Source organism: Rhipicephalus sanguineus, chromosome 4 (genome assembly GCF_013339695.2).
Source record: "Rhipicephalus sanguineus isolate Rsan-2018 chromosome 4, BIME_Rsan_1.4, whole genome shotgun sequence".
Taxonomy (NCBI): Eukaryota; Metazoa; Arthropoda; class Arachnida; order Ixodida; family Ixodidae; genus Rhipicephalus; species Rhipicephalus sanguineus.
The window spans coordinates 13,157,837-13,185,817 of NC_051179.1; the positions used below are offsets into that span (position 1 = coordinate 13,157,837).

A 27,981-nucleotide genomic window follows, 5' to 3' on the forward strand; every position below is an offset into this window, starting at 1 on the left:
TCTGTGCTTTTACATTCTGAGAGTTGCCATGTGCTGCTGCCACTTGACTAGAAATGCCTGTAGTTTAAATAAAACTTGCTATTCAAATACAGTGTCAACTGTTTTATTTCTACCAGAAACATTTCAATTTTACATTTAAGTTCAACATAAAACATTCCTTTCTAAATAAAAATGCTGCTTGGTTTTCTCCATGGATAGCTGACACAGGACTTTCATATGTTAACAAGCAGTGATGAAACATGTGGAAGGCAGTGGTACACTGGAAGTTCCACAGAGACTTGGGTGAGCCTGCATAACTGTGGGACATCTTGCTGTTCACTTACAGTGCCAAAATGCAGTATACTTACATATGCACAAAGCAAACACAAGCATTCAGCTGCCTTCGTAATTCTGAATATTAGGCGTTTCCACGTAAGGCATATCAGTTGCACAGTTAACCTACCACAGCAGTGAGTTTAGCCCTTTGCACAAACACAAGAACAAGTAGTATTCCTGGCTTTCTTGCAAGTCTTGCAGCTAAAATGCGGCACACCAGAGCATGCTCAGTCTCTTTAAGTCAACAACAGCATGCCCAAAATTTCACACATCTTTGGTGTGCATCAATCAACAATATAAATAATGCCACTGAAACAACATGATAAGTTTATAACCTGAGGAAAAATGAATGTCACAGCTGTGAACGTTCAGGTAGAACACTCTTCCTCCAAGCAAAAAAAAATGGAAAAGGAAAAGAAATACACCACCACACTATGGGCAGAGTCTGCAAGATATCTGCAGTGCAAAGGTATCAGACACACATTCACACACACGCACATTAATAATTGTGATCCTTAGGCAGCAGATACGTAACAGTCACACTGGCCGAGGAGTAGGTGCTTGGAGCAGCCTCATGACTAGCAATCACAGACGCAGCAAAACACTGTGCGATGACTTCATGGCTGGGTGCAGAAGTGGTGACTTGGCCAGCGTAGGGTGGGTCACGATGAACGGTGAATCTCTCAGTGAAGTGAGGTATGAATGCGCTCAGATCGGCAGACACCGTCATGCAGTGCAGTTTAGAAAAACACTCACGATGTCTGATTATCACAACTTGAAAATTAAGTAAAAGATACTGCACTTCCGGGCACATGCATCAACAACTACCAGCTAACTGACCAGCAACAAAAATCTGTGCAGACAGCACTTGCAACAACTTGAGTATTTTCTTCACGGGCACTCCTATTCGCAGCCCATGGGTGCTTCCCACACAAGCAAACTAAATAGCACAACGCTTAGCAAAGGCACAAATTCCTAGACAAGAAACAACCAAACCTGCGCAGTAAGCAGTGACTAACTTATCATGGTAAGTCCGATCGATGAATGTATGATAACAATCACGGTAGCTGGTACTACTGCACATCACAAGATGTGTAAACTTCACAATATCATGTAATGACCTCAACATAACAAAACCCTTGCTTTGTACTTAAGTTTCTACACTTGTCCCGAAACATTAGTTCCAGTACAGTAAGCATCCTATTCGAAGACAGCTAGAAAATTGTCCACACAAAACAAGTCAACACAAAGCAAACCGGGACAGTCAGACAAATGACACAAAATGCTACCGGCAACAGACTGCTAAATGTTGCTCCAAGTACTGCCTGCACAAACCACCAGATTAGTCTGAATAATGTAACCTGACACACGCAGGCATGCCTCATTGGCAAACAATGATTAGTTAGGCACAAAAAACAGTGAATAGATGCAGTGTCCAAACAGAGGGCACAACAAGCTACAAACCATGTACCAAAAGACGAGCAATGCTTTTCCTGCCTCCCTATGAACAGCCAATGGGCTATGCAATCCGAGCACATGGAATACCACAAACATCACCTTTAGGGAGTCCATTTTCCAATCATTAGGTAAAAACTCATTATAATTTATGTGCAAGATTAATTGCCTGGCCACAAGTTTTAGGCTATGTACAGGCAGCACAGACAACTGCACATAGTACTTTTTTCAATTCTCTTTTACAGTATGCAACCATTTTTAAGATTTAAATGCCTCAGTGAACAGCTACAGAATGCTGTCTCAAAACCAGCTTGGGAATTGTGCAACCATACACATGTTTAGCTAACTTAGCAAAAGAGTGCACACCCAAACTTTCTGCAGTGTGTTATGCCTGGTAGGGAACATTTCATATTTCACCTGGCGCACGCAGTTCCTTCCATGTAACATGCTTGAGCAGCACTTACTCGCATGTACAACAACACACTGAATGAGCACTATACTCTGGTCTTTACATCATGCTTGCACATGAAAGCAGCCAGAAATGCTCACCAAAAGAGCAAGGCTGCTCTTTAGTCAAACAGGGAGGGAGAAAAAGAGCACACCAGGAACACTAAATTGTGCTGCTCTTTATGCAGCTGATGCAGTCGCACTTTTCGATGTGGCGGAAATAAATTTTGCTGTTCAGCTTTAAGGGTGTCGGGTAAAGAAACTTACAAGCCACATATGGTACTGTGGTTTGCAGCTTAAAATGCGCATCGCTATCTACAGGTTAGCCGTATTTGCATGTGGGAAAGAGAGAAAAGGGCTATGCAAGCATGGCACAAATGGACAACCTTACAAGAATAAAAGTGCAGGTACTGCTGCTTGTGGGTTGAGGGAGAAGGCTGGCTACTTCATGCACTCCGGCCAGTACTGGATGTAGTAACGCTTTGTGGTGCCTTCAAACAACCTGTCGAGCCAGTTAGGCAGTCCATCCAGCAGGTGCTCCTCGAAAAGAATGCTGCCATACATGTCCGAGTCGGTCTCTTCAGACCGTGCGAGTAGCCGTCCCGATTCCACGTCACTCGTTTCGGAGCCGCTGCTCGAGTCTTCCAATCCGACAAAGTCTCCAGCACTCTCTTTCTTCTGTGTAACACAGGCGCAAAAGCAAAGCGAGTTTAAGGCACGTCGTTTGTAACCATGACACCTGGGTTTCAGGTGACTTGTACTAAAGGCCTCTGGTTTTTAAGAGAAGTCAAAGCTATAACATCATTGCTATGTCTGGGCTACCCTACAAGAACTTCTACATGTAAGCTACTTCAACAGTTACAGTCAATCATTTACACCACATGACCTCCAGCAAAGCTCATGCAGTCAACTTCCGTTATTTGACAAGCTAAACCTCTCTAATGCCAGCTTGCTCCAAAGCAAGAAAACCAACATAGAATAGAGAGTGAAAGTGTGAGGAGGTACAATTAAAAATGAAAAAATTCGGCAGATCCCAGGCCTTGTGAGAATCGGTTTCATGTGAAGCAGTCAGCGAGTAGTTCTATACTGCATTTTTTGCCTTTGAGCCAAGCGTTACAAGGTGGATCGATGTGTTTTTGTAAGTGCAGTAGTTGTGTGCACATTGTGGCACACACCAGGCACATCGACAACACTGGCGTTTAAAGGGACACTAAAGGCAAATAACAATTTATGTCAGAGTGAAAGCCCAATGTATGACAACTTCTAAAACGGCAATATTATCAACAGCAGTGCCATACTTACCGAGAAATTAAGCTAAATGTATCACATGATGAGCGCCACGAGTGGGACATTTTCGAAGTGATCCCGATGACGTATGGAAGTCGGCCTACAATAAATCACTAGTAATCAAACTAGCAGCAGTAAAAAAAGAACATTCCGAGCATCAAAAGACGTAATAAAATGCTGTTTGTTCGTTTCCGCTTGATTCATGGAAAACAAAACCTCCGTGGCGTTGCCATGGGGAACGGAGCGCGTGGTTCAAAGGTTCCGTTTTCGCCGAACTGCGCCTCGCTCGTCTCAGTGGTAGTTTCGGGATCGCGTACTGCCGTGCGTGTTTTGCGCGCTCGTGAAAGTCGCTCTGACAGAAAGTTCGACAAAATGCCGCATGCGTGTGATATTGCAGGATGCCCGAATGGTGCACAACGCCAGTGCTGCAGCAAGGAAAGCGGTGTGTCTTTTCACTGGTTGCCGCGGAATGAACCCTTACGCTCGAAGTGGCTTAGTGTCATGCCATTGCGCCAGTGTGCTAAACAGTCAAAACCTCTGCGTGTGTGCTCGCTGCACTTTCGTACTGAGGATTACGAGACCAATCGCAACTTGGTGAAGGTTTTGAATGTGCCCATCCGAGCAAGCCTTTGCCGCAGCGCCGTTGTTGCTACTCTGGGTCCCGCTACTTCCGCTCGGCTGCTACTAGTGTCGGCGGCCGCGCAGTAAAAGCGGGCAACGTTGGGCATGGCAGCAGTGACGTATGAAAGTCGTATTTTCAGGCGGGAGATTTGAAGCGCGCTAACGCGATGCGGACCACTAAAAACGTGATTTTATTTCAAAATAAGCACTTCCTTGGCACAAAAGCAGCACTACGAGGTTTCTGGACCGCTATTTCAACAATCAACGTCGACTTAAGATTTGCCTTTAGTGTCCCTTTAAAGGGTAACTTATGGTCAGCACTCACGTTAGAATACATACGTCAAGAAGATTATCGAAATGAAATGCACTTTACAGTGTAATGATGTGAATATCATACATAATTTCCGATAACGTATTCCCCCGGGGTCGAGCAACACTTGAACATAGCTTGCTGAATCATAGGAATACAAATGTAATGTTTATTACACTGCTATAAAAGCGGAGCCAACACTGGAACCACAGACGCCTGTATCATAGCAGTACATATGTAATGTTTATTGCTTTGTTATAAAATTAGATAGCCTGCACTGCAGCCACAATTGACGCTGCAATGACATTCTTTTTCCAGAGCAGTTTCAAGACGTGGTGTGGCTCTGTGGCAAAAATTTACCCGCCTAAGTTTCTTTTACCTTCAAACACGGTAATCTGGTTAAGCTATAATTAACAGTTGACTATCCCTGGCCATTTCCACATCTTTGTTTTTAGTAACGCCCGACTAGATGGGCCAACAAGTGATGACAAGGTAAATGCAACGCACCTTCTTGATCACTGCTGGCTCTAGGTGCTTGGCGTGGTAGACGCAGAAGTACTTGCGGTGCCCATTGAGGGATAACACAGTACCAATGCAGTTCTTAGGGTTGATGTTGAGTGGCCGTCGAACGGCCAGTGTCTGAGCGAGGATTTTGCGATACCACTCCAAATTCTTCTCCAGCAGGAGCATGGCGAACATGAGAGTCTTGTTTCTGGTGGCACACAGCAAAAGAACAGCTCAGCATCATCGCAAAAAAACAAAATATCTACAATGATAAAAAACACAGTCCCACATTATTACAGTACTTAAGACTAGTTATTAGCACCAGAAGAGGACAGTGATGGTATTGAGCCAAAAAGAGAAAAAGCTGATGCATTTCCTTGATGTAAATTAAGTACTACTGTGAAAGTCCTGAATTTGTGATGAAACTGCAGAAAATGTTTCTTAGCTTTTCTCAGTGACATATGAGGAGTTACTAACAAATATTTTCATAATGTAAGAGGCCTTGAAGAGCCTTAAAATGAGTTAATGTCTTAAATTTTTAGCACAACAGAGCAAGTTGCACTCGCTAGCAAAACAGCACAGTCTCAAACCCTTGCTGTGTAATAGGAAATGTCAAAACGCAAATTGTTTGTGGCTCCAATGTTCACAACACTTCTGTAATATTTGCACATAAAAACTTCACTGCACTGAACTGAAATACATTGAATTCCCCGATTCTAAGCCGACCCAAGAAATTCGCAGGGCCAGAAAAAAAAAAATAGCTCCAATTTAAGCCGACCCCCCAGCCCCCCACTTTCGCACATTGTTTTTTCGAAAAAAACCATCGGCTTAGATTCGAGTAAATATGGTAATTCACAGCAGATATGTGCTCAGGCTTTACCATGAAGCTGTCTTTGTGACTAGATGCTGTGGCAAATAACCTGCTGTAATTTTGTGTGCCACATGGTAGTGGTGACAAGGCTGCAAAAGGGCCTTGAAAAGTTCCACACTACCTAGAAATGCCTTATCGCCGAGAAGGTGCTTAAAAGCTCTAATGAAGAATAGATTTGATGTTACACTGAATGCATGCTTCAGACGCTGCTTCCTGCTTGGAAAGTGAAACTTTCCAGCCAGATTATATATACTATTACAATAAAAGCTCGTTTATCCGGACCTCGTTAACTCGGAAATTCGGTTAACTCGGACTCGCGGCGCGGTCCCGGCAAAACTGCGTATATTTCAATGAGGTCAAATGCTCATTAATTCGGAGGGATTTAGCCGCGCACCGGTTATCTCGGACAACTCCGGAGAGGGCTATCGGGACTCCAGAGTCGCGCGATCTCGGCGACTTGGAGGCTCAAGCACCGCTTGCCGTAACCGACGGCGGAACCGGAGTTTTGGAGAAACCGAAACCGAGCGAACTGCAGCAGAATATGATCATGATGATAGTGAATGAGGGGGGAAGTGGCTAGGTGGCGCTAGTCACCACCCGGCGGAAGCGCTTGGGCCACCGGCGCCATAGAGTTTCCTACAATACTTACTAGAGGGAACTCTGGCGCTAGTGTCTATGGGAGCTGCAACGCATGACGCTTCAGCCAGCATGGGAATGATGGGTAGTACACAAATTTGTCTAAACTTCGTTCTTTCGGCTCCGTTTGGCTCCGCGTCGGCTGCATCCGCTTTGTCGCAAAACAAAGTTCAGCAAAAGTCAGCAGTTCTACTTCACCACTCTAACTTTTTTAGGCTCACCAAATCAAACCTGGTCACGAAGTTCACAACGATCTATTCTTTTATCCAAAACGAACGCCAAAACACAGCAATAAACAAAGCCACAAGTACGTTTGAAGCTGCAAGCACGAAGACTAGGCAAATTTGTGTACTACCCATCATTCCCATGGTAGCTGAACGATCGCAGCGCCAGAGTCCCCTCTAGTTAATTTTAGGAAACTCTATGACCGGCGCATCCAGTGTCTACTAACAGCAGCTGCTCGCTACGCCTACTGGTGTACTTCGGGTCTTGGTTCTTTGTGTTGTGACTTCGCGTGTTGCGGCTGTGTTTGTGCGCGTTGCCGCCGCCGTCGCGCTTCATGCTGATGGCGACCGTCACAGGAGTTAAGCGGCCACAGCAGCCAGCAAATGATCTTGAAAGAAAGGTTATGATATTGAAAGACGTGGACGCAGGTGTTTCTCGACAGGAGATAATGAAAAAGTATGATGTTAAGAGAAGCACGTTAAGTGACTACGTGAAGAACAAAGAAAAAATTTTCGTGGCGTTTGACAGCGGCAAATTCACCGGGAAAAGAAAAAGACTAAGGATGGCAGCACACCCGAACTGGAAGACGCACTGCTGCGGTGGATAACAGACATGCGGAACAGCCAGCTTCCCTTGAGTCGACCGTTGATCTGTCAGCAAGCTGAAAGGTACGCACTGAGAATGAACATCGAATTTTTCAGTGCGTCTGAAGGCTGGTTTGCCCGCTTTAGAGAAAGGCACGGGTTGGTCTTTCGAAACGTGTGCGGAGAAAAAGCAGCAGTGGATGAACGGCGTATTGCTGACTGGAAGACAACAGAGCTTCCCCAGTACCTGGCTCGTTATGAACCTGCCAACGTCTTCAATGCCGATGAAACGGCTCTCTTTTTTAAAGCCTTGCCGAACAAAACGATTACGTTCAAGGGCGACCCGTGCGTTGGAGGGAAGAGGAGCAAAGAAAGGATCACTGTGCTTCTCGCTTCAAATATGTCGGGCACCGAGCGCCTGCCACTGCTAGTCATCGGGAAGGCACATAACCCAAGGTGTTTTAAGAACATTCACCACTTCCCTGTGCAATATCGCGCCAATAGAAAGGCCTGGATGACCTCGGATATTTTCCAAGCTTGGCTGCGCCAACTCGACCGCCGCTTCTCCGCTAACAAGCGCAAGGTTTTACTTCTAGTTGACAACTGCAGCGCTCATACCAGAGTGACAGGGCTGGAGTGCATCGAACTTGTATTTCTACCTGCAAACACGACGGCTGCTGTGCAACCGCTGGATCAAGGGATAATTCAGCACGTAAATAGCAGGTACAGAAAGCATGTGCTGGAACGGATCCTGCTGTGCAAGGAAGCAGGGCGAGAATATGACCTGAGTCTCCTGACCGCAATTCACATTTTAGCGCATGTCTGGAGCGACACGCCGCCTGCGGTCATTGCAAATTCTTTCCGGCACAGCGGCTTTGTCCGCCCTGACGACTCAGATATTCCTCCAGAGGCCACTCCAGAGGACACCCGCGAGCCCACTGGAAATAGGGACGACGAGGTGAATGACACGCGTTTTGACTCTCTCCTTCCTAGTGGCGTCCAGATTTTAGACTACGTCGCTATAGACTCTGATGTTGCCGTTGCTGGTCCGCTGACTGACGATGATATATTATCGGAAGTGCTTGAAGAGGACCAAAATCACTGTTCCGATGATGACGGCCAGGATGAGCCGACGCGACGTCGCCGCACCGTGCAGGAGGCCGCCGAAGCCCTCGCTGTCCTCGAGGAGTTCTGCGTTTGTTCTCGCGACAGTGAACGTGCGCACCACCACCTGATGGGACTAAATAAGATCGTTCTGTCAGAAATTCCGACGGCGAGGCAGACAAAAATAACCCACTTTTTTAAGAAATAAAGGTTTGTCTGTGCCGTGTACGTTTTCCTTTTGTTTTCATGGTCCATTCGATAATTCGGAATTCGGTTAACTAGGACATTTTCTCCGGTCCCGTGAGATCCGAGTTAACGAGCTTTTACTGTATCGCCAAAAGTGTTCATATGCTATCTGAAGGACATGATGAAGCCATAATATTGCTACGTAGCTAACACATCAAGAGCCAGACATTCTGCGTACAGAAGACGACAAAGAGGACTGGCCTGTCTGTCTGCTGTTGTGTGCTGTCCTCTATCTTGATCGATGCTGTTCGACCCCTCCAGTTCCCGGCGGCGAGTACATCGTTACACCTATAACTAACGCATGACTGACGCGCAACATTATTGTGCTGCATACCAATATGTCTTACAAGGGTCATTCTCAGGATCTCTAGCATCTAGCAGGAACACCACTGAGCCAAATCATGTACACAGCACCAACAAGAGATCAGAACAGGACTTTTCCTGACCACTGCGTAGACATCAGCACCATCAACAGCAAAACCAATAAATGCACGAGAACTTTACTTAGCTTCTTTCAATGGTCTTAGAGTGGTAGCTGTGTCACTTGCCGCAGCAAGACAGTGAATCATCAGGCTCTCTATGTACATCTAAAGTTTCAGTATTAAAGTATACATTTCCTTGGAAGTGTAAAGGAAACACACGACTATTTTTTGGACCATGACACGAGCGCTTATGATCGGCCTCATGACCTTGTACAGGAGACTTACAAGAGGAAATAGAATGAGCCGCTTACTAATGAGAGTATTGTGCACAAATCATGTCACAAGTTGCTGGTAAAGAATGCACCACATGCAGCCAGCTGATGGTGCTTAAGGCTGCATCAGTAAATACTGGCTGCAGCAAGGTTCTTCATGTCATTTAATGTGTTCTTTTTTTTCTTCTTCTTGAAACTTTTAAGAAACATCCGCAATTGACATAGACCGGTTCTATTATTAAATCATGGCTCTGTACACACAAGCTTTACAGTCCGTACTCACTTGCGGTATGGAAACACAGCACGAAAGAACTGTGGCAGCAGCTTGGGCTTGGATTCTTGGTCAACCAGTAAGACAACAGTCCGGCAGCCCGGCTTCAAAAGTCTTACAAGCCCATTGTAGGTTTCTCCTCTGAGCTCATGAATTGTCAGCTTGCACTCGGGCCTGCAAGCAAATAGCAAGAGAAAAACGTTCAGATTCCTTGCAACTTCTGGAAAATTATAACTGCACTTGCAAGTCAGAAAATATTTGATTCAGATGTTCTTATATATTGACCCTATGGGGCTTGTGGCAGTGCCACTAAAGCATCCGAATTTTAAAGAATGTGCAAAAATCGGCAGTTGACCGTACTGACATCCATACATGCACCAGTGAAAGCTGGACAAATAATCCATCCGTTCCGCTGCTGTGTCAGTCGCTTGTAAAAGTACCTATGTTCCCTGTCATAGTTACAAAATAATCCTTGGCATCATCAGTGCGTGATGATGCCAAGGGCAAAGGTGAGGCTTTCAGGCTCATCCAGATAGATTGAGGGATAAAGAAAGCACAGAAAACACTTCCCCAAACGGGTTAGCTCCTAGTCCTTCATTACAAGCCGACCTAACAACACGAAGCACATAAGTGCAAGTAACATGCGGTAAATATTAGCATTGATGTCTGTCATAAATGTTTAAGCATGCTACACAATACTCCTTAGTAAGGAGGAAACAGGTGCTGATTTACAGCAGCCTGTGATCACAAGATACTCAACTCAATGAACTGTTAAGGTGCTTCCACTCTATATGCATTAAAATTTATATTAAACTTTAGTTGTACACCTTACATCCTTTTCACATCACAATGCTGAGTCATGTAATAACACCTTGTTTCTGTCGAGCTTGATAATTTTGATGCAAATTGAGATCTAGAGAGATCAAAACTGCCCATATGAGATATCTTTCCCTCTGCGCTACACCCCCCCAGACCTAATAGCTTCAATATAGTAGCTCTGCTGACTCACTTGGGTTTCGCTGCTGAGGGAGGCACCCTTCCTTCTCGTCTGTAGCGCTCCTGGATACTTTTTTCTTCCATTTGCCTGAAAAGAAAGGCCACAGAAACCAATCTGCACATGATGTCCAAAAAATGCTGCTGCTCACATCATTATGGCCTTTTGCGTCAACTTCTTGAACTACACGTAGTCTCGCAAATTCATTATTCAAAACCAACAGTTTAACCCCTTAATCGTTTTCTTTTCTGCGAGTCTTTCTGTCTAAAATGTTTATTTTTTTCAACTTGATATTGAATATTTTGCTTCTGAAAAGCATGTTTTGACTAATGAAAAAAAAACTGAAGCGTATATTAAGTCAAATTAGCATAACGAAGTTTATTGTCCCATGGCCTATTAGTGTCTTTCTCGATTCACAATATAATGTCACTGTCGAGAAACTGGCAAATATAACATGTCAAGTCAACAAAGTAAACTTTGGTATCAGAATAATTAACACCTGAAAAGCTAAGCTACAACGGCAAAAGGCTTCTTTTCTGCAACGATGCACGAGCAATGCACACATCGCCTTTACTAGACAACATTTCTTAACACAAGTCACGGAAAAATGTCAAATGGTGGCCAAAATAAGAGAAATTGCCAAGCAAGTGCTGCCATCTGTGAAGTGACACACGAACTATCTTGGAGACGAGCGAGTCTCATTCATTATCCCAAGTGGACGAGCCACTCTCGTCCAGAACGGTTTGGGTACAGTTTGGCAAGGACGAGCTGTGCTCGTCCGAAACGGTTAAGGGGTTATTCAAGTCCTAGATTGTTAACTTTCCAAACTTTACCTCAGAATACCTCCTTAATTCCAAACTGGGTTTTGTAGAGCTTAGAATTAATCCTTTCCTGCTAATTTAATGCTCTTCAATGTTGTAAATATTTTGCAGTTTTCTCTTGTACTATATACATTACTGCCACTCTCCTCTTAGCTCTATCTATGACACCTTATTTAAAGATTCCACGCTCTACAAATGTTTCACAGATGAGGGCACATTGATTTGTACAGCACTTCTTGAAATGCCCATCAGCACTCTTTACCAGAAGCCTGGCATTTTCTAGCTGAGTTCACTCTCCCTGTTTCCCATCACTTCCTACTTTTTACTGCGTTTCCACATATTTTCACTTCCATTGTGCTCCTTTGAGTTGCTACACAAAGGGCCGACTAAATAGCAGAACAATATTGCGTCAATGAAACTGGAAAAGTAAACTGACGATGCTGCCTGAGGTGGGCCGACTTATCTATATCGTGGAAGGACAGGGCATTTGATAGGTTCGACTAAAGGACTGAAAGCACGTTCCTCCTACACTCGCACGAAGAGCTGGTTGAAGTTTTTTTTTTCTTTAACGTGGGGTGCAAGAAATTTTTTGCTGGACTTCGGTGACAGCGATGGAAAATTGTTAACAAGGAATGTCATTGGAGCCAACATTTCCACAGGACTTATCAAAACGTTGGCTCCAGCGACATTCACGATTCAATGATTTTACATCACTTCAAGCTGTCAGCACTTTCGAGTGTTCCCTTTCTCCGTCTGGGTTGTTCACGTGCACTGTTTGATTCATAATGCCTCACCAACGAGCCTAAACTTGCAATATTCCCCTAAACTTCTGTCTCGCATGGTGAGAGCACAAGATGTGGCATTAGTCTGGTAAACAAGAAAGCACATGGTTGGCACCAGGCCTGTAGCCAGGGGGGGGGGGGGAGTCTAGGAACCTGCCCCCTTCCCCCCGTTGAAATTTCGAAGTAGGCGTCTTTGGCAAAAAAAGAAAAAAATAATGAAAATGGTATTTTTCTCAAATAGTCAAGGTTTTCAGCCAGTGCCCCCCCCCCAGCATATGGTTGGCACCATATGCTGCCCATGCGATACAGCAATAAGACTGTGTTCCTCACACTAAGTAGGACATGAAGTAGCCGACGAGCACAATGAAGCCAAAGGAGAGCGCCACGGAGAGGGCGGGCAGGACTTCGTAGCGTGTCAGGTGGTCCCGCAGTGCATCCCCCATGAGCACAAGGCGGCGCAGAATACGACCCAGCAGGCCCCGGGCGTGCTCGTCCACGAGCACGCCCAGACGGGCATCGTGCGGGAGGGCCTCGGACGAATGCAGCAGCCTTGACAGCGCATTCTCCAGCTCCTGTTTGCTCTCGTTCAGCTGCACACAAACAAGTTTTTTGTAGCAGCTAGCCACACGAAAAGAAGTTTGGATGCGAAAATTTAGGGAAAATAATAGTCTAGTGCCATAACTGTGCACATGAATGTGAAATGCACCTGCCTGTGATGGCCCTTGACGCGACACATTTATCAAGCACAGATCATCAGCACCTTCGCAGACTGATCACTCAATATTGATTACAATGGCGAGTATGCCATGTGCACACTGAGGCAGCGCTGGTGTGCATTACAACAGTAACTTTCGAGAAGGCTCATCTCGGACAGCTTACAGCGAAAAAAGGAACACAAAAGAAAGAACGAAACACGAGCACTGTGTCGTGTTGTTCTTTTTTTCCATCCTCGCTCATCAGTTTAGCGCTGTAAGCTGTCAAAGATGAATTATCACCAACTTGCCCAAAGTTCCCTTCTGGTGCTGTCTTGAGGAGGCTGCTGCCACGAATGACAGGAGTGTGGGCATCGGCTGCATGAGTCATGTAAGCATAGAATGCAAAGCTGTGCGCCCAAAGTCACGCACGAAACTAAGTCCACTTTTTGGCTTAGATGAGTGAAACAATCCACAGCCAGAAGGAGGAGGGGAGGGGTACAGGCCGTGCCACCGCCATCATAGTAAAAGAATCACTGCCCTGCCCCCACCCATTTTCTTCCATGCTATCCAGTAATAATTATTGTTTATATAACGAAATTTTCATTAATTTGAATGTTGTTATAAGTGGGTTCGATTGCACTTCCAAATTTCTCAAATCCTGACAGTTACTAGAATGCTCAACAGAGCATAGTGATCAGCTTCTTGCAAACACTTAAAGTGGTGCTGTAGTGGTATTTTTTATGCGGGAACAGCAAGAATTGAGAACAGCTTGACAATGGCATCTTTTTTCAGAGAGCCAGCACACCTTGAAGGCACGTCTGGCAGATGGCCATTATGGTAAAAGAGCACTCCGCTAGCAGTGAGAAAGAGAGGAACAATGCTTGTGGATAGTAATTAAAGCAATGAGAGGTAATTGGCCTGCTCAGAACACTAGTTCAAAACACTTGTTGGCATCCTCATTGTTGTGCAGCACTTCTAGAAAAATTCTAGTGATAGAACATACTTGGAGAGTGCCTATATATGCTAGTCGTATTAACATTTCACACAGGACGGGGAAAGTGCCATCTAATAATTGCGCCAGCAACCCGGAAAGATTAAGAATATTTTTTTTTTTTTTTAAATGACTCAAGAAGCATCAAACACCACAACTAAGGTCTCACCTTCTGGGGCTCATCAAGCCATGGTGCCTCAATCCATTGATACTGGACTAAGTTGTGGTCTTTCCTCCACAATATTACCATGTGAAGGATAGGGTCTTCAGGCGAATCCTCACCTGAGCTCAGGGTGTTCACAAACTCCTTCTGTTTTTCCTTGTACACAAACATAAACCTGTGGGCCAGAAACGAAATAGAAATATGAAGCAGTGTCGCCTTCTTACTACTTCTATCAGTCATAGGATGACTATAGTCACTTTTGCCTAACATGTATGTAGAGTTGTTTGTTTTCAGGTTTTATATTTTTCGAGGGTTCGGAGGGTAAAAATTGAACGCTATTTTTCATTACGATAATCGGGGAGAAATCGGGTCTTTTGTTGAACCATTCAGAAAGTAATTTTTTTCAGGTCAAATGTACAAATGTTTTGAGTAATACATTTATGCAAATTAAGAAGTAATATTGGTGGTAAAGAGTTAAGTGCGCTCATTAGCTGTTGGTTGAGAGTCGTATAGCGTCTACAATGCCACATGCAGATTGTGAAATGAACTATAGGTCACTGCAACTCACTCAACCCAGAAGAATCTAACTTCGTTGTCCTGAAGCAGGGTAGCTAGTGCGTGTACACCGCAAACTACTTTCAACGAAAGAAAAAAAAGATGGTTATGTGCTTTTGGAAATCGGGGAGAAATTGGGTTTAACCCGATCCTCCTGAAACATGTTCGGAGTGTAATAATCGGGTAAAATCAGGTTTTATCTGAAAACGAACAACCCTATATATATATATATATATATATATATATATATATATATATATATATATATATATATATATATATACACACAATGAAACTTCACTTGAACGAACTTCAAGGGGCCCCAGGAAAAAGTTTGTTAAAGTGAAAGTTCACTGAACTGAAATAGCTATGTTGCAACTTGTATCAGGAGCTAAAGATAACATCAGTTGTTGAAAGGAAATTTGAACCCCTTTATTTGCAATGTTGCTTAATTTAATGTAAATTTCTGCTTATTTAGCATGTTTTGAAAAATGTAGTAATCTTTTGCTGCACTTGTACACTTAGGACTGCAGTGGTCATGAACTGAGTCACTGTGTACAAGCTCTCATGAACCTTCTCCGGCACAGCACTCTACTGGGCCGCGAAGGACCTCACTTTTTCCAAGTACATCAGTGCTTCTTTAGCTGAAATTCTTGGTGCTTCCTCTACAAGGGTTACTTCTTCCTCCTCCTTTTCTTCTTCTTCCCGAGGTAGGATGCTCGCTACAATCTCTTCTGTAGACAGAGTGACGCATTTCTCAACGCGACAGTCACAGGTGACATAGTCCTTAAAATGCAAAGCGCTGTCTGTACCTAGTCTTTCAGACAATTTCTGGTTAATATGATGTGAGAGGCATTGTATGGTGCCACAAGAGATGTTCGTAGAACTGAAATGCTCTCAGCATTAAGTTCGTTAAACTGAAATGCGTTAGCATTGGGTCTAATGGTGGTTCGGCGGGGGATTTAAAAAAAGTTCGTACAACTGAATAGTTTGTTTAACTGACGTTCGTTCAAGTGGTATTTTACTCTATATGGCAGCATCTATATATATATATGTGGCAGCATCAAGACAGCATCTACGATGTATACACCTTCTCAACAGAGGCGCCCAGGGTGCCAGCATAATCCCCTATGGGCTGTGGTAAATATGCATGACCCCCCAAAAATGCACAGCCGAAGCGAAGTCAGAGCGCATCAGCCTTTATACTCTCGTACCACAGTCCTGAAAGGAGGTGCTCCCTACCCTCCATTGAAAAGGTCTATACATTATCATGCTGCCAACTTAGGCTGGCCAGGCACAAACAAAAAACATTTACTTGGGGCCATGCACATCATCACTTCATAAAACATCACTCTACACACCCTCCCGCAGCCCAAAATACAACTGCTTAAGTAAGTCATCACTGCAGAAAAGTTCTTGCGTTTAAGAATGGCGTTGCTTGCTTTTGCAACTTTGTAAGCAGTAGCTAGATTTTTTAAAGAAGAAATCTTACCTGACACGCTCCACAGGAAAACCCTTCTGTTGAATGTAGTCTCTCAATTGCGCTCGGTTCGGATCATGCAAAGCTGTGTTGCCCGTAATGAGCACTACACAGAGGCGACGACGTGTGCGAATGGCTTCAGGTGGGCAGAGCTCATCAAAAAGAACCTGTGACGAGACTCGTGGCAAGATCAGAAACCTGCAAAATTGAGAGAAAAGCAGTCAAGCCAGATACAATGTAAGGTGGCATCCCACGAAAAAGAAAAAAATTTAGCCCAGTTCTAATTCTTTTACTGTATCAGAGAAGTAAACACTTCTGTGTGGAGCCCTGCCTTTCACGTGGCAACGCTTGTATGGATACAAAAATGTAGAAGTATGTCAAATGCAATGAGACTACATGTTCGGTACACCAACATGGGGTACAGGCTTGGAACACCAGACTATCCCTATAAATATAAACTGTGATGACTATTTGAACTGAACAGTGGTCACTGCTGAAATCTTGTTTTGCAGTCAAAACACTATCAAGGACATTCATTCTGGCACTGTGTCAATCTCAACTTATGAGAGTGAATAACAAATAGCAATTTATATTCTGCATCTAAATGAACAAGAGAGAGTGTTGGGACAGTTTAATAAAACAAAAAATTTAATTTTTCTTTGTAAAGTCCAAATTTTTTTAGTAAAGTCTACAACCTAGCTACATTATTTCCAGTTATTAACCACAGAGACATCTAACCATAATATGGCTTGCTTGGAAGCTTTCCATTAATGTAAACACCTCACCACGGTGAAGCCTGTGATGAATGCCACACATTCAAGCTATAGCGTTTCATTTGTGGACAATTGCATGTGCACGGCATGCCATGCAGAACCTATGTACCTGTTTGCCTTGAGCACATCTCTTAGAGACTGTGGATCCAGCTCTGCCATGCTAAGGAGCGCCACAGGGGCACTGGTGTGCTCATTGAAGATCAGCAGGGACTCTTGGCGCAGTCCTACACCAGCGTGACGTCTGCGCAGAGGCTCCGTCTCAGGTTGCCCCAGTCGAACATAACCAAAGCGAACCCGCTCTCGAAACTGGAATGCTGCCAGTAGGTAGCGCAGCCGCACAGATGCCGATGGGCTGAATACGACTGCACGCACTCGGTTATCAGACCTGGGTAAAGGCAATGTAGGTGGTTAAAGAATTAGTGCATAAATTAGCCACAGGTACAGGAGCAAAACTCAAGAATTCTCAAACTCGTGTCTCAGTCACATGTTGCTGCATTCTGACTGTGTTCCTTCACACAGCAGGGAGCTCAATGTGATGTCATGATATAGACTGAGCGACACCAATGCAAGGAAAATGCAACCATTGACGTTGTTTTAGAAAGATGCTTTTTTATTATTTGCTGCACAGTCATAGAGGTGTCATTCCACAAGTTCCACAACACAGTTATTTTAGATCTGCAATGTTTTCTACGGAATAACCATTTGACATATTACAACTACACCTTGCGGAAGTACAGTTACATCAAATCAAGTATTATTTGTGCACCTTTTGAGCTTCCAGTACGCCACACAGTGTGGTTTGTTTGTGAGCATAATATCAGTAAAGTGATTACTGGGGCTAGCTGGTTAATGTCTAAGTTTTGATCATGCACTTATTGAAAGAATATACTATGTTCCATTAACCTCCATCCAGCTGAGTGTCTTCTTCGTAGTGATTCTTTCAATCAGCACATAATCAAAACTTGTGAGCACAGGCAGAGAACTATGGCTGCTGCTTGCAGAAATGCTTCACTCTACTTGCTGTGGCAAATAAGTTCGGACATGTGACACCTTTCATATAAGAACTACATCGTATTTTGCAATGTGAAAGTATGAGACTTGATATTACATCAAATTACACAATGTTTGTGTATATTTTTCATTTATATTTGATGCACATACGATTATATCATGGTCTGGAAATGTGCACTGGCAATGTGAGGAAAAAAACGAGGTATGGCGCCTTGTGCCAATTCCCATTTTTCATGTGAAATCACTACCTCTTTCCTTCTCAAATCATCTTCCTTCTCAAAGTACACATCGCACACACTACGTTTCTCAGTCAGTCTTCTTGCCAGTGTGTTTACACCTTTTTGAACTCAGTTGGGCCTTTCAGCAATGAAAACAAAGGTGTCTACCTGATGACTTGTAGCCACTTTTGCAATCGGGAGCAAAACACGTCAGCATATTGCATGCTCAACACAAGTCTGGCTTCACACCTGCTTAGACCAGTTCGAGGTTCGAATACTCAAATCTGCGAACTAACTTTTGCACTCCTCAACAAAAGTGGAGCAACGAACAACCAGACGAGATGCAGCCAAGTGAAAAGGCATGCGACCGTAAGTGCTAGTGGTAGCGCGACTCAATAGCAGCACTGTTCTTGCGGCAGCCACACGGCCCACGTTCTTAGCAGTGCTGGAAATACTGAGATGGTTCTAGTAACGTATGTACAGAGCAGCAACATCAGACCTGTGTTCTGCACCTTCGGCTGTGTTGATTATCGCCAGCTTTGCTTCTGGGAAAACAGCAGGTTCTTCCATTTCACAGAAGCCATCGCGTTAACAATGGAGCAAAGAATCACGGAGAAGCGAAGAGCAGCCACGCATGACAGGCATGATGACAAGGAGTTGCGACAGAAAGCACATGATGGCAAGCTGTAGTTTCTACTCACTCCCCGCGACACTCTTCTAATCACACCGCTTATGCAGGAAAGCCCTCTTCCACGAGAAAAACCCAACTTCTTGGGGCAATTGTTATAGCGCGAACTCGGGACAAGCACAAAAGGTACACGAAGACGAGCGCCAACTAGCCCAAGCCGTCACCCTTCTTGGGGCGTGTCGAGCTGCCTGACGTGCGATGTATGAGGTGTTCCAGCTATTTTTGTTCAATGTGGCCGTAGATTTTCCTGTGCAATGAGGTTAAAGCATTGTTGCATTCAAAAACGGTTGGATATAAAGGGTAATTCAATTTACCCGAGTTCCATATAATTGGGTTTGACTATAAAATGAAAGAAAGTAAAATAAATAGGGGTGTGCGAATATTCAAAAGTTTCGAATATTCGTCGTGTATTACATTCGAAATATTCGTATTCGATTCGAAAATCGTGTATTCGACAAGTTTCGAATATTCGATAACTTCGAATAATCGAAAAATTCGAATATGCGATTCGATTATCATGCATAAAATAACTCATCTTCCACATTTCTGCTGCGTTCGTATCGCTAAAAATGTTGCCGAGAGGAGCGATAAACATCGTAAGTACACGGAGGCACGATATCTGCCTGCGACGAGCGCCCCAATACGTATGATTTATTGCTGGTGCATCTCCGACGTGCAGCGCTGTTGGCGATCATGTAACCGTACATTTTCAATATTATGCGGCCGTAACGTGCCGCACTACCACTCGTTCACTATGCGGGACCACTTCTGAAGAAAGACAGTGACCCACGTGACTGGTGGCGGACTGTAGGCACCTTCAGATACCCCAGTCTGGCAAAGCTTTGCCCCATGTAACTCCCTATACCAGCCACTTCTGTCCCAAGCGAGCGTGCCTTTTCAGTGGCAGGCGGGGGGGGGGGTGTCTCTGTTACAAGGGAGCGCCTGCTGCCTGATCATGTGAAGCAACTCATATTTCTTCATGATAACATGTAGTCATTACTTTCATTGTGCCGTGATATTTGCTTGTGTTGTGATGTGCATTGTGCCAGCCTGGACATTGTGTTCTGGAGATAGCAGTGTATGTTGTGTTGCCAGTCAGGCTGGTAATGTTTTTTTTCTTCAAATAGCTACATGTTAAATAAAATACCGTTACTGTGGAGGCATTTTTCCTTTGATATTCGATATTCGATTCGATATTCGAAGGTGGATATTCGTATTCAAAAAATTTGATATTCGCACACCCCTAAAAATAAATAGTAAAAGCAGTACACACCAGCCTGAAAGGAAGTCATCGAAGGATGACATGTCCTCCAGCACAGTCACAGTATCTCGAGGAAAGAGACGGCGGCAGAAATCGATTGCATTCACGAGGCTCAGTTGGTCCTGGCGATAGTGAATGGCTCGCCCTTCCACCAAGCCCATCAGGTACGGCAGGCTGCCAACACCCAGTTTATGTGCTAAACCAGATTCGTGTTGAGCGTGAATAGTAGCAAAACCTACACCTGTAACAATTGGACAAAAGGGAAACACAGTTGTTTCACCTCAAAAAGAATACACACATTTTAACTTCACCATTGCAACACACTCCAACAATAAAGAATTCAGCAATGACAGGACAAGATAAGCCAGCTGTTCAATTGAACAATCATCATGGTACTCTTAAAATTACATTACAACTCAACCTCACAATTATACTGGAATTTGCCTCATAGAAAAACATTAAAATCTGCAAACAGCAAATTTGGGACAACATTCAATGAGTCCACGCACTGGCTCTGCAGAAGGTAAAGAGTAAAAGTGACACCTAAAAAGAGAAAGGCAGGAGAAAACTTAAAACTGATTATTTTTCACAAAAACTTATCAACCTTTATTACAGCCAAGAATGACTGAAAAAAGGAATTCACATTAAAGAATAGCTCGGATAGATACAATTCTCTTGAATCCTATTAACAACTAAACAGTGGGTAGAAATTCCCTTAACATAATGGTAAAAGGATGGTTTTAAGCATGGGATTTCACATCACAAATTCATATTTACCTATTTGACAAAGGTTTCATGGCTTTGAAGTACATGGTTTTTATTTGTGGTTCGATACAAGTAAGAATGCAACAGGCTTGCGTGTATGTCTGTACATTAAGCCAGGGATCTCAGAGAACATGGGTGACCTCTTGTAAATCCACAGCACCAAAAATGTTGCAGAGAGACAGAAACAGTCTGTCCTGATCCTCGACTGTGATTTGCAGTAACTCCACTGTTTAGAAATGTGTAGCAAAGCAGGAAAAGATGAAGCTTATGCCTGAGCACTTCATAACTCACAGCAGCAGCAGAGTTGCCAGGTCAAGAAGATAAAAAATAGCCAAAAAATTGGAAAAACTAGCCAAAATGTAACCAACTTCAGCCAAGCGCAGCCAATGTAGCCAAAAAGTAGCCACGCGTGTGTGAAAACGATGGTGGTGTTTTCATTCAAATGAATAAATGCAGAAGCCTCTTGGCAAAAATGTAATTTATTAATGCATGAACCTTTCAATATCAGAATGGCTAAGATTCAAGCATAAATTGTTGACTGTAGCGGTCATTTTGCACAAAATGACAAAGTTTCTCGCGCTCTTGCAAAGATTACCCTTAACGTGTCTTGCGTGACTTTTTTTAAATGGACTAGAAGTAACAGCAATGTGGCAACAATAAGAATGTGTAGGGCATAAGTGGGCTCAAAGTCACAGTTTGCGGGGTTTGAAGCATAAATTGAAGTAATTTTGGCAATAATTTTTTGTGTGATGCTGAAGTGCGACCATTTTATATTTCTGAGCCACAATCCGTACCTAACATTAAAAAATGTCACAAGCAGCTCTTGGAATATGTGATTTCTAATGTAAATGAGTGCAGAGCACCCTGGATTCAGAGCGCTTTTGACTGTCCTATTTACGTCCAATCACAGTTAAAACTTGTTATCCGCAATATAGGTTGTGTGTAAATTCAGGTCCCATGCAACATTTTTCCCCCCGAGTCCCCACCACGTATCCAAAAGTCTTGGCTTGTGTAATGCAAATTCCAAATTATCTTTTGGAAGCGGGAAAGACGCCTTATCCACCATGTTTTGACACCGCATACTCAAATGGCAGCGGCTGCGACATCACCAGACATTGACATTTTGGTTAAAATCTAGGCCACCCGCATAGGTGGGGAAACTTCTATGTAATTTTGCTATATTTTTGTTGCGTTAAGTCGGAGTAAATATTTTAGAATCATGAACTCACCCGGCTTTTGGAACATTTTTGCAACGAGAAAGTAGCCAAGAAGTAGCCAAGTAGCCAAGGCATTTTTTTCTGCCGCCACCGGCCTAAAAATGTTGCCAAATTGGCGCAAAGTAGCCAAACCTGGCAACCCTGAGCACCAGTACAAATCTTGTCATTAACTTTTCAGTTTGCTGGTACACATTTTGCTGTTTGATGACATGTTTTCTGAGCTTCAAATAAACAGCTAAGAGCCAACAGCAATGAGACTTGGGGACACCATGAAGTCCATTTTCAGACTGCATGATGGGAGCATTGTCTGTGCAAAATTTAGCTTGAAATATGAATGAATTTGTAAAGAAAAGTTTGTAGAAATCAATGTTTTTGACACTGAAACCCCCCAAAAAAAGCTGTTATTACTGCTTGCCACAAATGATGCAGAACCCAGAATTGGGGAACCAGGGCAGCTCCCCCAGCATAAACTCCCGAGATCAAGCAGTGCATCACATCACTTTTCTCATCTGTGTCATCTCCTTATGTGCTATTTAAAAGGTTGCTAATAGAAAAAATTTAGCTATCACAAGTTCTGCAGCTTTGCCGAGAGAGAGAGAGAAGGAATGTAGGAAAGGTAGGGAGGTTAGCTAGAATACGTTCATCCAGTTGATAAAAAGTATCATATCAGGAATAATTTTTTTCCCGACGTGATTGTATGTCTCAGTACGCTCGCAATGTGCACGCACTGCTGTTGGAGATGTGCCCTTTAAGAGGCGCCAAGTGACAGTCGCCTGCGAGTGTTCGTTCAGGCTAGATCGTGTTTCTAGTGGACCCCTGTCTAGTGACTCGGTGCAAGCGCATAGTGCAGCGAACGATTGAACAGCAGTATGACTGAACATCAACTTTTGTGTTGACCTGACAATACCTGACGATAAACATCACGACAATTCCCCAATCTCTTAAAGCCCTGACTTGGCACCAGCCAACTATTTCCTATTCTCAAAAGTGAAATCCGCCCTCAAAGGACACCACCATGGGACTCGAAGTGCCGTCAAAGAAGCCTGTACATGCCATTAAAATACTTTCCGAAATCCACCTACCGGGGGGGCCTTCAAGTCTTGGAAAAGCCGTTGGCAAAAGTGTGTCAATGCTCAAGGGATGTAGTTTGAAGGCTTTTGAGACATTATAGCAATATCTCTAATAAATGTATTTTGCCACAAGTTTTCCCAATACTTTTTACACAAACCCTGTATAAGTCATTTATAACCACAAAAGCCAAACTGAAATTTCGTTGCTGTTGGCCCTACAATGGCTAGCATGGCTTCCTTAATTCAGCTGCACGTTGCCGTGTCACCATATGTGTTATCTTCTGTTGTACAACTTGCAGCCCACTAGAGGAACATATGCAGGATGTGACTACATTACTTTCATAGAAAAATAAGCAAGTTCCTTTGCACCAGTAGGCATGGCTGTCAGCTACATATAGGAGCCCTTACAAGAACATCAGCCTTGTACATACTAATATTAATAGCCTCAATATACACTGCACTGATCCTGCCATAAAGTAGCACAGAGATACCATGTGTGCTATGATGGTGCTGTTGAAAGGAAAATGCACATAAAAAGATGTATTGCTATCGGCTTCAGCACGTTAACTGCACAATACTTTCATTGTGTCTTTTACAGAAAAAGAAATCATCTGAATTATGTGATGTTGACAATTTATTCAATTGAAAAGGTAAACCACACGTTCACTGTGCCCAAGTATACTCTCTCCATGGTTTACTAGGAATGTTGACTGCCATGCTAAGGTGTGGTGCAGTATACTTTATCGATATGAAGCCAACATTACGGAAACCCGAAGCAACCTCTCTTTTCTAGTAGCTCCATATCTCTGTCGGATATCTACATTTGTAAGACAACTTCTCATGCTTCATAAAAAGAAATGCTTCTTGAAGACATTTTATGTTTTGGTGCACCAATATAAGAATAAGCTTTTAAGTCTAAGAGGCACCACCAAAAGAAACCCACTGGTGTTATAGATAGCTTGATTTTTTCCATTTTCTATTTGCAGTATCCAGAATATCACACCAGGAGAGTATGTTACATACCGAAATTATTACAAGAAGTAGAAAGTGATTCAAATTAAGTTGAAAATTGTTTTGTTGCAAAGAAAAAATAAATATGAACTCAAGCTTACATGCTAAAAAAACAGGGGAAATTTGTTCAAAAGGACACACTGAAGGAGAGACTTGTGCCCACTAGAAAACAATGGTCGGGACAAACGGTGCTCAGACAGGTTAAGCAGCAGCAAAATCTACACACCCAAGCCTATTTCATGCATCTATGTCATGTAGCATACACTAACATATAATATAAATTACACTTCCAAGTCAAAGACATCAACGCAGAATTTGCTGAAGCAGTGGGCATCAGTATTTTCGTACTACGGAGAAACCAATCCACCAGAGCCAATCGTGGGTTGGGCCATTCTGCCATAGGGGTTAAATGTGCTGGGCATACGGCCACATGAAACAAAGTGAACTGAGTCTCCATAGAACAATGATGCACATCCTACAGTGGCAGAACGATGAGCTGACCAGGATGTTAGAAGACACACAGAGAAAAGAATTGTCTGGGCACATACCTAAAGGCTCCATTTCCTGGACTATTCTCTGCCATATTGGCTCTACATGAAGACATGGAAAGCAAAGGTCTCCATAAAAGAGAATCAAGTATGGCTTGTAGTTACTGTCGGGGACCACCCTATTTTCATAAGCCCTGAAGAAGAACAAACAGAACATCAGTTTATGCTGAGTACAGATGCTTGGTACTCTTTATCAAGTGCAACATTCCAATAAATGATCTTAAGAGAATATATGGACCTAAGTAACTTCATGCAAAGCACACCAACAACAAAAAATGAAAAGCCAGTCAGGCATTGATAACAACAGATAGCCCAGCCTTTACTTTTACTTTTTTTTATCATATTTTATATTATATTAAGAACATTTAAAATGTTCGCAGCTCAAATTGCCAAGTCACATTCATTTCATAGACACACACGTCAGCACAAAAGTGAGGTTTCACAGCGCAATGTTCCCCTAGGATGCATCGGCAACTAATTATTTGATCAAAACATACCCTTAACCTCCTCAATCCTGTGTTACTGAATGGGGAACCTTGCTTTTAGTCTTCATGAAAATTAACATGAACACATAGGCGTGCGCAGGGTTCCCCATCAGGGGGGAGCGAAAGTTCATTGCAGCGCCCCCCCACCCTACTAAGTCAGTATATGAGGCAGATTTTGCACTCCCCCCCCCCCTCTTAGGTGACTAGAAGGGTCAATGTACAGGACACATTTTGCAACCCCCCCCCCTATTAGGTGATTAGGGGGGGTGCCCCCAACCCCTGCCCCCCCCTGTGCACACGCCAATGCATGAACACTATTACATAAAATAAGTATATAAAGTCCAATGCATGCAAAGCTGAACAAAAGACATCTGAGCACATTGTTGCAGTCAACTTTTGTGAAAATTGACATCAATTTGGCCTACAACACTGTATCGTCACAGACAACGAAACATGCTAGTGAGCATTACGAATAGAAGTTGAAAAAAAAATACAGGAAGCAGCTTTAAGACATCCAGCCTATCACGCCGTTTACATCTTCACCTTTTTGTTTCGCCCAACAAAAACAGTATTTGCGAGAAGGAATCCAAGAGCATGGCCATGCTCTCTAATGATGTGGAGATGCTCTGTTCAACAACGGAGTCATTTCATTTAAAAATTGGTTTTTCCCATTTGTTATGTGCCGCTGGTTAAACTGACTTTAAGAGCTGTCATGTCCCAAATGGTCTTTAGATCTGAGGAGCTCAAGAGTATGCTTTATTTTGTTTTTTTAGGCCCCTACTTAAAAGAAAAGCAAAGTTCTCGACTTACTTGAGTGTGATGGTAGCTTTGTGGAAAACAGAACCTTGGTTAAAACTAAATTTAAACTTCATGTTTCCCTTAGAAAACACTGTAGATTCAAAAGGATCAAAGTCAAATCTGTTGAATTGACTGTAGTCGGGTTGCCTTCGGAAGTTTGGCGTGTCTTCCGTTTGGCCATACTTGTCAAAATTTTCTTTCCTTTCAGGATCAGTCAGCAGCTGCAAATAGGACAAAACAGCCCTTGGTTTCCTGTGTGGCAATCCAACATGAATAAAAGAAACTTTCAAATACCAAAAGGAGCTTCAATGAGAAAAGAGCTGTTGTGGGAGGTCTGTATGGATTAGAATGAATTGACTGATGTCAGATTAAAGAACCACGACCTACTGTACTCCTGACCTGCCCAGATGTCCCCTCTCCAGCGCCCACGTTCTAGTTGATACCTCCTGCTGCTAGGGACGTAACCTATGAGCGTTGTGGCGCTAGTCAGCACCTGTTCGCTGACGTCTGCTTTAACGATCATGATGATGTTTTGCCAGCACAGAGCGCTCATATCGTGTAATTATTGTGCATAAATGCAAAATACTTCGGAAATAAAAATATGGAAAGTGATTTAGAATTTTTCTGCATTTAAAAGGACACAGGCATCCTACACTATGCAAGCCTGCGGCTTCTCACTTTAGTCAACCAGTGTGCAGTAAATACTTAACCACACTGAATAGCTTACGTGGCCCTCCATCTAAGTTTGCAGAAACAGTCACATAATGCTGGCAGTTCATCACATAATACAGGCGTTTTTACTCCAGTGCCGTCCAAACGGTCGCAGAGTAGCAAACGAACAGGTTATAGGAAGCAGCACCAACGGCGAGCGGTTGAACGAGAGCGGGGACAAGCACTCCCATAGGACACCTGCTATCTGGGCAGGTCAGGAGTACAGTAGGTCGTGTATAGAACTTCATCTGCAGTTGCAAACACTGTGCAGATTGTGTAGTGTTTCTTGAGACTTGGGTCCTAGTAACACTAAGTTGAGATCACTCATGGAAAGTTTGTGTGTACTTCACAACACATTTCTGTGTTAACCGAAACTAAACCAACTTGAAACATGAATGCAGAACTGGTTTTGCCTAGCAATTGCCCCACAGGAGGCAGACCTCAACAGCAATCTTGTTTGTCTTGTTCAACTATTAAAAAGAAAATCCCATCGATTATCCATCTACAACTACATGATCAAGGTATTTGTGATCGTGGCTAGTAATAATACACCGCCTCACCTCGTAAGCTTTGGTGATCTCTATGAACTTCTCAGATGCCACTGGGTCTTTGTTTTTGTCAGGATGCCTGCAAAAATGTAGGGTACATCAAGTGCGACGCCGACGGCGCCTACATCGCATAACCACTCCTCCTTATCAGAAGACGACAGACAGCACTGTTGTTCGTTTGTTTTACTCGTTAGAGGGTACATACACTTTAGCGAACAGTAAAAACGGTTTTTGCAGCGTCTATCGATAGATTGTGAAGAATGCAATCTAGACGTATACTTCTTCGATTGCGCTGGTAATTCGATGTTGAATGATGAGGCAGGTCGGGAACCATTTCCTTCAAGATTCAGTTCGGGTACTACGGATATCATTGATTTCAGAATCTATCTACGACGCGGTGTACAAATTCTAAAGATTCTGTACCACTGCAGACAGTTGAACAGCCACTACCAGGACAATGAGGAACGCCAGGCATTTCTACAAGGAAAACAAGCTTAATTATACGACCGGTTTATCGCTACCTACAAATCGACTCACCATTCTCTTGCCAGCCGCTTGTATGCACGTTTGATATCTGCAGCGCTGGCTGTACGGGACACACCAAGCGTTTCGTATGGGTTCACGAGTGCACAAGAAACACAACTACACGTAATTAAGCAGAGTAGCGCGTAAAAAAGCAGCATTACTGTGAGACAGCGGAGAGCCACTCAAGGGGTGCTGCTGCCCTCGAGAATTCCCGACGCGCCATCTAGCCACAACACATGAGCCGATGTGCGGGACGGAGCATTGGACGGATAGATGACGGCAAGTTCACGTGGGTGGCATG

At 43.5% G+C, this 27,981-nt stretch overlaps 1 protein-coding gene across 1 annotated transcript; it reads right to left on the reverse strand.

The window, feature by feature from the left end:
• Positions 1-87: 87 nt before the first annotated feature.
• LOC119389426 (dnaJ homolog subfamily C member 16) lies at positions 88-27,925 on the reverse strand. Its single transcript, XM_037656664.2, has 13 exons — positions 27,693-27,925; positions 27,168-27,234; positions 25,909-26,117; positions 24,614-24,747; positions 20,015-20,243; positions 16,934-17,209; positions 16,064-16,249; positions 14,023-14,191; positions 12,498-12,757; positions 10,580-10,654; positions 9,583-9,744; positions 4,943-5,147; positions 88-2,895 (listed from the first exon to the last, which is right to left on the reverse strand). The coding sequence occupies exons 1-13, from the start codon at positions 27,836-27,838 to the stop codon at positions 2,659-2,661; spliced, it is 2,355 nt and encodes a 784-aa protein (XP_037512592.1). The 5' UTR covers positions 27,839-27,925; the 3' UTR covers positions 88-2,658.
• Between the last annotated feature and the right edge of the window lie 56 nt (positions 27,926-27,981).